At 37.3% G+C, this 9,528-nt stretch overlaps 1 protein-coding gene across 27 annotated transcripts in view; it reads right to left on the bottom strand.

Moving 5' to 3' along the window:
* SUPT20H (SPT20 homolog, SAGA complex component) overlaps positions 1-9,268 on the bottom strand; it is a 39,619-nt gene extending 30,351 nt beyond the window's left edge. For 15 of the 27 annotated variants that reach the window (XM_070520556.1, XM_070520550.1, XM_070520545.1 and 12 more), the window contains exons 1-6: positions 8,719-9,268; positions 6,645-6,741; positions 4,130-4,165; positions 3,432-3,490; positions 3,100-3,166; positions 632-761 (exon numbers count right to left, since the gene is read on the bottom strand). In XM_070520556.1, coding sequence (XP_070376657.1) covers positions 632-761; positions 3,100-3,166; positions 3,432-3,490; positions 4,130-4,165; positions 6,645-6,647 — 295 coding nt within the window. In that variant the 5' untranslated portion in view covers positions 6,648-6,741; positions 8,719-9,268. The remainder of the gene's footprint in view (positions 1-631; positions 762-3,099; positions 3,167-3,431; positions 3,491-4,129; positions 4,166-6,644; positions 6,742-8,718) is intronic. The other 12 variants (XM_070520559.1, XM_070520558.1, XM_070520552.1 and 9 more) reach the window with 3 other exon arrangements.
* Positions 9,269-9,528: the final 260 nt, after the last annotated feature.

Raw genomic sequence — 9,528 nt, forward strand, 5'->3', positions numbered from 1 at the left:
TTACTAAAAGAACAAAATTCTCTTCATGTTACATTTTAGAATGATTTATTAACACAGGAAAAAGTTCTTAACTAGGTGAGTTCCTTGTAAAACCCATTTCAGCAGGATATCAAATTTTTAGGCCTCTCTTTAGTGACATCTAAGAGTATTTATATTTTAAAACTGTTTTCAAATTCACATTAATAGAAATAAACTGTTAACATACGAAAATTATTCAAAAGGGAGTGAGTCTGTTTAATTTTGAAGGTTTCAGACACAGAGCATATCCAAAATGCAGAAGAGAAACTTAACTTTAAACACCTTATGCTATCTTAAAAAATAAAATGCAACTGAGGGGAAATTTTGACAATTATTTAAAAATTACCTCTTATACAATTTAACTTCAAAGACCTATCTCAATTAGAATACTTTTCAAATGCATCTTCAGGAAGGCTAATCATATTGAAGATAATTTTTAATATTCTAACAAAACATCACAAAGAAGAGAATTTGGGCTCTAAGTGTTCTTTCATCAAGTCACTACTGATCTGAAGGACAGATCATTTAGCAAGTTAAGAAACTACTTCTAAAAGACAGCACATCTGGCCTGGCAGAGGGATTTTTGTGGTCACTGCTCTCTGAAGGTTCTTACCTGATCCATTTTTTCCCCTGAGCATCAGAGAATATCCCTCATTTCCTGGGTATAGGTTGACCACTAAACACGACAATGTCTCCTGCATAACAAGCTTCTCCAACAAGTTCACATTTCTTCTTAATTTCTGCTTTAAAAAGAGGTGGAGCTCATGAAAATAATCCTTAACAGAAAATGCTAAAATTTAACAAAATCAGACCTCCTGAACTAAATTTTGGTGTTCCTTCTACATTATGATCCTGAGTATATGGGGAAGATTCACAAACACTACAGCTACCAAGGATGGAACATCTATGTCAACTTAATTTTGATCTATTACTACGTTTTATGCAAATTCGTATCACAAAGAAAAACCAGTGATCTACAAAACAAAAATACTTTAACATAAAATATGTACCTTTGAGTACAGAGGTAGAAAATCCTAAACTAAAAATATTAAAACAAGTAAAAGGTAAAAAATGTAAATATATAAAACAAAGATGCTATATAATTAGTTTCTATTAAGTATAAGTCTGTATAAATAAATCTATATAAATAAAGAATTTGGGGCATTCTCTTTGGTCATACTGTCATAGATGCACATTTCTTAAATATTTTAAGGCCTAAATTAGATCCAAACAAGTTCAACAGCTCTAATTAGCTGAAATGTTAAAATGCTAAAAATATCTATCTGGTAAGAGGAAGTAAGAAATTTAAGCAATTTTGTGCAAATTAAATAGCTCCTTAGAAACTACTGGTAAAAAAATCCATCAGGAAATATAATACACATATACATCAAAATTCATTATTTTGAAATGCATATGATGTAAAAATGAAACCCACTTATAACACTTTCTTTCACTAAATCTTATTTACAAAAGATATCTGAGTCAATAGGATATTATTTTTGCAGGATCTCAAAAAAATGTTTTTGGTATCTTAAATATGTACATATATAGTCATACACAGAGAGAAATGAAAAAACTACATTTTGAAAATTGAAAAAAAAATGGCAAAACAACTTTTAGCCACTTTATTTTTTTAAAAAAATAGGGGCCAGCTGGTGGCGCAGTGGTTAAGTTCCCACGTTTCGCTTCTCGGCAGCCCGGGGTTGGCTGGTTCCGACATGGCACCACATGGCAAAAGGCAACCTGTGGTAGGTGTCCCATGTATAAAGTAGAGGAAGATGGGCATGGATGTTAGCTCAGGGCCAGTCTTCCTCAGCAAAAAGGAGGACTGGCAGCAGTTGGCTCAGGGCTAATCTTCCTCAAAAAAAAAAAAAGCTAGTAAAGAGAAACTAAAATTTCAAAGTCTTTTCAAGTGTAGAGAAAACCTCATAATTTGATATAAGACAGAACAGTTAGATAAATTCTGACAGTACGAGTACCTCCTCAAGGAAACTAGTTGGTTACCATTTAGTTCTGGAGTGAAAAGGCCAGATAGTATTTTAGGCTTGTGGGCCATATGGTCTGTGTTGGAACTACTGAACTCTGCTGTTGTACCTTGAAATTAGCCACAGACAAGACATGAACCAATGAGTGTGGCTAGATTCCAATAAAAGTTTATTTACAAAAACGCAGTGGGCCAGATTTGGCTAGTAGACAATGGTTGCCAACCCCGATTTAGAATCTTTATTTATGTATTTCTCCTATTTAGTTCTGTCTCTGAGGTGATGGATACGTTATGTTGATTGTGGTGACAGTTTCATGGCCATATACATGTCAAAACTTACTATACTTTCAAATAAGTACAATTTATCGTATGTCAATTTTACCTCCATAAAACTTATGGAAAACATACCATAAGATTTATTTGTAGTTTAACAATCATTTTTTCCCCTAATGTTAAGGTTTTAAAGGCTAGATACTACTGAAATGCCACTAATTTTTTGCCTAAAAAGTAAAACGGTGTTCATTTTTAAATTACAGACAGACAAGAGAAACTCATAGAGCCCTTTAGGTCCTTATAACCAAAGAGTCCAAAAGATATCAATGAATCAATTTCTATTACATTTCTACTGCCCATACTTTTATGCTAAATAAACACAAATTAAGTTAACCTGGCCATGAACTAATTTTTGTGACCAAATTCACTTTTATTATCAACCTGAATTTCCTACATGTCCTGTAATAGCTTTAACTTTCCAGTGCAAATCACCAGAAGAGAGGCTACTTTTCCTCTCCTGTCTTTAGTCTACAAATCATTTTGCAGAAGAGAGAAGCAAAAAATATATATGGTGGCTTTGCTTCTTCTAATTTCCCAATGAGATAATCTGTTCCTCAGTAAACACTGCTCCCTTCTCCTAACTAAGCAGGTGCTCTTTGCCTGAAGCCAGATTAGCCAGGGCTCTCGGGAAGTTGCAGAAGTGTCTACAGTCTGGCTGGAAAAGATGTTAGTTCACTCACAAAATTATAAATCATTATCTCCTTCAACTGTCCCTCTTCCTCTACTCTTCAGAAGTCATAACAACATAAAAAATGTATACTTACCTTAACCTCAGGCTCTTTTTCACATTCTTCAATATATAAGTCATAAAGTTTTTGAAATACAGATTTTCTAAAATTTAATAAAACAAAGACAATATACAAAATAATATGAATGTTATAATTGTAAAATAAACATTACTTTTAAGTTTTCATTAATTTTTTCCCGATTTCCCCAAAATTAGGAGTGGATATGACAGCTAACATCAACTTAGAAATTTCTAATATTTGGAAAGTACCTGTAATATAACATTTCTAGCACAATGCCTAGTAAGAATGCAATAAATGGTGGCTAGCATCATATTTCAATAAATCTGTCATCAATTAAGTATTCATACCTTCCACCAGATAGGTATTTCCTTTTAGGAGGTCTCTGTCGGGCACTTTCAATGACATACTAAAAAAGAAAAGTTCATGAAAACAGCTTGCCTTTTGCTTAGTATATGAACAACTGTATTAAGTATATTTAAAATATGTGTAAGGCTTAAAAAGGCTATTCAGTCACTGAAGTCTATGATTCATATTAAATTACATCTCATAGGAAAAACTACCTAACTTCTAAATGTCTATTACAAGCAAATGAAATTTAAACTGCACTAAAATTTAGCACAATATTTCACTGCTATAAGCAAAACCATACAGTTCACAACTGTGGTTTCATAGGTCAGAAACATTCTCAATGTATGCTTTATGGCTGTTCAGAATATGCATAGCACATCCAATTGGAAGGACTGTATATATTTTTGAGCTATTTATATTTATTTAATATAGCATATAGAAAATCTGCCAAAACAGGAAAACACAATTTTAGAAATTCTATGTCCTTGTTCAAATATTTATTGCACAACATTATTATCTGAGGATTCCAAGTAACAGATGATGTAACCATCACCTGGTGTTTTTACGAATTTACAGCAAAATTATTTGTCCTAAAATATTATTAACGTACTCCCTTGACAATGACTACAAAAACATCTAAAACTGAGTTTTGTCACTTAAAAACAACATTTCAATATTTAACTTAGTGATGTCTCACCTCTGCACGATCCAAAGCTAGTTCCAAAGCTTGTTGCTATAAAAAAGTAAATAGTGTATTTGATAATATTAGTTATTTTCACAAGATAATTTAACATACATATAGGATCTTTAATTAAGTTTAAATGTGTTTTATTTTCTAAAACAAATCTAACATATTTTCCTTTATCTCTCTGCTCCACCCACTCCATTCTATGCTCAAAATACAGTATACACAACTAGAAGGACCCACAACTAAAAATATACAACTATGTACCGGGGGGCTTTGGGGAGAAAAAGGAAAAATAAAAATCTTTAATAATAAAAAAAAAAGATACACTAGAAAGAAAAAATATGGCAGTCCTGGGCACCCGATTATGACAACAAATTAGGTAAGAAATACCAAAATGGTTTTCTCTGGCCAGTGCTTGTGAGGTTGATACAGGGCCAAGGGCTGGATATGGTAACTACTACCATTTTATAAACTTTAATTTCCTTAATATTCTAAGAGCACCATGAGGAAAATATAATGGCCATCAAGTTTGTAATCAAAGTAAAGCAAAGATTAAACTCTCCTAATCTGGTAGGAGTCCTAAAAATTGGTGGTACTGTTACGTTGATACCTAACATCAACTTAGAATCTGTAATACATTTCTAGGTCAGTGCCTAGCAGAAATGCAATAAATGATGGCTATCATTACCAGGTTTCAATGACTTTAAGATATCATCAATTATAAGCATGCATCAATATTTTAGGTAATACCAAGAAAGAAAAAAGTGCTGCCTCTTATAACTGTAAGATGCCACTGACTGTAGACTCATCAATTCAGTAATACTAAAATGTAAAAGAAAATGCAACTTACAATTGATGAAATATGGTATTATTACTACATGTACAATTTAAGATCTACCAGTAGATCCCTATCCTTCATCCATTCCTTAGAAACTTTAAGGCAAGGGGGAGAAATAAGAAAGTAAGTTCTTTCTTCCTCATTTGTAAAGCTTTCTGTTGTAATGATGCCTAAGAACAAAAAATATTAAGTTTTAAACAAAATTAAGCAAATATACCACCGATGATTTCTCTTTCTGGTTTTGTGGTTTGAGTACCACACACCTTCTATAGTATTTTTCATTCACAACGACAGTCACTTTTAATTCCATTGAGAGGCACAGAACCTTTATTTTTTATTTACAAAGACCTAAATTTTTCTTTTATTTTGTAGACTCCAGTAATTCAACCTACCAAGCTGCATGGGGTAAAAATTCGCAGCACCCACCAAAATCCCAACAGGGTAAGGGGAAGAATAAATGTTGCCAGCCTGTGGTAATCACGGAAAGGTTTAAGTGACCCTGTCACTGTAGTCCTAAGGATGGAGAACTCATATGTTTACAAAAACAGCCAGCCTTTTTAGACTGCAATAAAAAATCCACACTATCAAACATCTAAAATGTAATAAGTGAAAAAAGTCTGAAATATGCCATCATTTCAAAAGGTTCAGTTAAAATAAATTCACACCAATTTATTAAAAATCTTACAAGGAGCAGATTCCCAATGAAAATGATTCCCAGGATTCAAGATGGCGCTCTTGGGTAGAAATCATTTTCCAACACAAAAATACAACTCTGGACATATACTCTTGACAAACAGATAAGGTTCTTTTAATTATTTTGGCCATAAAATCCTAAAGTAAGTTTATATAAAAAATTATAATAAAAACAATCAAATATATAATACAGGACAGTTTTAAATAGTCTTCTCAAGTAAATATTTCATCCTCTGAAATCAAAACTTCAAAAGGTCTAAGGTGAGGTCAGAACCCCACTGCACAGCTCCACTTTTCTCTAACAGGGCAGGGGCAGACAGGCAAGATCCCAAGAGTCTTGAGAAGGAAGATAAATGTTTTCTGAGGTTTATTCAACACGGTGAGTGTTCATTTATTCTCTCACTGTCAAATGATGCTGCTTCTTTAAAACATTAGAAAGTGATTTCTTCCCTCTCTCTTTTCAGTTTTTAATGGCAAAAGTTAAATACCCAGCCCTTAGTATGTTTAGTGACTGTAGGTCAGTGAACAGAAATGTGCCATCAGAAGGCCAACACTTCTGCTGCTTAAAGTATGTTATGTGCAGTAAGCAGGTTACATTTGCTTTTAAATTAAAAAATATATATATAAATTAAGAGGATCTTTAAGACATGAGAAACCTGTGCCCCTCAAACTATTTGTATCTATACCCATCCTCCTTGACAACGATTTGGACTACGGTAAATAGAAGTAAATGTTTTTTAATACTTCACAAAGATAAGGACAGACAGATTACCTGTGTAACCTGGATACGATAATTATTAACACTAAATTGAGAGATGAGTCCCCTATTTTGTAGATTAGATTCTGCCATGTGATTGCTAAGTAATTTCCTGGTCAGTTTAACTTTGGTAGCTTTCAAGAGTATTTCTGTATCTCTAATAAAGATATTTTTAAGGAGATGAAGGAAGAGTACATTCTAAAACACAAATATGAACATACTGAGCTGTAGCTTACCATTGTGGTATAAAAAACGGGTCCAAAAAAAAGAGAAAACTTATGTGCGCTGATGAAGGGACGTGAAAACCATGTCTTTAATATCAATCTTACAGTACTGTGAAAGCAAAAACAACAAAAACCTCATATTAACATAAAGCTATTAAGAGAAATGAGACTTATTAACAAGGAAAATTATTTACACCCACATATTTCTAACACGTTAAGATTCAGCAACAATAAAATTCACATACCACAATCTATGTACTCATTGTTGAGAGGTACAGTTTTAACTAGGTAGGACAAAATACCGTTTGCAAGTTAAAAATCATTATTCACTTTCTTCAAAAATATTTCAGATCCAGGAGAGAAAAGAATAAATGTTTTTGAATTTCTTCTCTCCATCATCACTGCTCCTGCTCTCACCCTTCCTCTGGATCATTCTAACAACCTGCCTACTGTCCTTGGCCACTGTGCAGTCCACTTTACAAATCATACATTTCACCAGACCAGCTGATAAAAGCCCTTTAACGATGTTACCTCACATACCCCAGGCTACATCTTCCAGATGCAGCTCCAGTCGCTCCAGCCCTTCCCCTCCTCAAGCAAACTTGATACCCTTCCCAAGAACCTCATCCCTCTAACACAGGTTCTCATCCTGTCTGCAACACAGAGTAACCAGGGGAGGTTTAAAAAGTGGGATACCTGTGCCCCACCCTCCAGAGATTCTGATTAACTAGTCTGGAGTAGAGCCCAGCGATCAGCATTTTTGGAGCTTCCCAGGTGATTCAAAGGCGCTGCCAGTGTTGGAAGTCTGCGGCTGCCATCCTCTCTGCCTCCCACAGTGGGAGTGCTCTGAGACCGATGCTAAACAAAGCTTATTTTTAATCTTACTCTTTACCTAATTCACTGTAACCCGTGTGTCCAGACACAGGTGAGCTAAAGGCACATCTTCAAGCGACAGAAAACAGTATGTTTAAAGTAAAATGGTTTTGGCTTGTTTTTGGTGAACCCAAAACTTAGGTTTTGCCGTAAAGGTTTAAAAAAAAGGAAGAAAACAGGGGCGAAAAAAAACCACCAAAAAATGACAGGCACCACAGAACTTCCAGGAATAATCATTTAAAAAATGAGTAAAATATTAATCTTACCCTCGAAGAGCTCATAGGAGATTTAAGATGAATTTAAATTAAAGAGAAAATTTTCTGACCACTGAATCAAAGATGAAGATACACTAAGTACATGTAAAATGTGATGACTTTAAAATCAGATCTCTCGTCAACAAATTGGGGTGGATGGGGGAGAGGAAGGCTTAGTGACTTTAAATTATTTAAACACTATAGACCAAAACCAACAACTACGTACCACTTACAAACCAACCATTCTGACTGTATACAGATTTTACTAGAGTCCTGTGAGAAAACCACTGTAATCATCGTCGTCTCCATTTTACAGAATGAGGCACTCAGAACGAGCAACCTTCCTAAGACCACACAACTAAGACCAGAATTGACCTCTCTGTTTTTAATCTTAGATTCTTTGTAGTAAACCTTAGAATCTTCAGACCACTCAATCCAGCATCCATTTTTAGATTTTCAAAAGCAAAGCATGTAAAATAAAAGACTCGATTCTGCTCGGACTGATATATTTTTTTCTGAATTTTGACCTAACTTTACATCACGGTGGTCAACATTCGTACAGAGTACTCAATCCAACTTCGAAAATCTCGGGGGCCACTTCCTATGTTGAGTCCTACCAGCAACTTGAAAGTACTGGACTCGAGAGAAAGCAGCCCCCTCCGGCGCGGAGGTTGCGGGAAATGGCTTCCAGGGGCAGCTCTTCACCAAGTTCGTTTCTGAACACCCAGTAAACACGGCAAGCACCAGTACTGATCCAACTCAAACGCAGCAATCGAGTCTAGTGATTTCCCTGATCGACCTGAATCTCTTCCAGCTGCTCGAAGCTGCTTTGGTAACAACTTAGGTTTTACCTGCCAAACGCCGCAACGCCACAGCTGAGCCAACAGCCTTTATTCAAACGGACAAGAAACCCGCCCCCCAAAGCGTTACGACCAATTCTTCCGCGTTTCTGGATATACCTGTTAACTGGAACCCAAAAGTCAAAACTAAAATGAAAAGCGTGGCTTGGCAGCACGGCGAGAGGGAACGGAGGCGACCGCTGTGAGGGCCCCTCGCTCGGCCCGCCGCGTCTCCCAGGGCAGCGTCCTCCTGCCGCGGGCTCCGGGAAGCGCCGAAAAGCCACTCGGGAAGCCGCTCGCTCACCTCTGACCCCGTGCGGATCTCGCGGGCCTGCCACGCCCCCCCGCCACCGCCCACCTGTGCGTGCCGCCGCAGCCTCAGACCGAACGCGACGTGCCGGGCTCGGCCCCGCGCTGCCGGCTGCGCGCCCGCCGGCCGCTCGCTCCGCACGCCCCCTCCCCGGCGATGCGCCGCAGGCCGGCCCAACGTCTGTTCCGGTGCCCGCCTCCCGGCTGGCGCGCTGGGCGGGGCGGGCGGGCGGAAGAGGCGGAGCTGAGGAGCTCGGGCCGCGCCCGGGAGGCTCGTGCAGGTGGTTCCGCCGGGGATGAGTCCCCGCGAGGCCCAGGTGCGGCAGAGAGCAGTGCCACGAGCCCTTCGCTGGCCTGGCGTCCAGGTCCGTAAAATGTTAAGTAGGCCGTGGCTGTTATTTGGGGGTTTGGGTGCCCTGGCGAATTTCTAGAGTGAAGGAAACTTCCAACTGGTTTACCTTGTTGCCCAGCCCATGGGAACAGAAAGAGAATGACCGCCTTCTTACCTTGACTAGTCCAAGCCGTGCAGCCTTTAATAGTATAACAGGTGCCAATGAATATAATGCTAAAAAAAAAAAAAAACCTCGCTGACAAGTTTAAAAATTCAGAAAATAAATGACC

Source organism: Equus asinus, chromosome 11, assembly GCF_041296235.1.
Source record: "Equus asinus isolate D_3611 breed Donkey chromosome 11, EquAss-T2T_v2, whole genome shotgun sequence".
Lineage (NCBI taxonomy): Eukaryota > Metazoa > Chordata > Mammalia > Perissodactyla > Equidae > Equus > Equus asinus.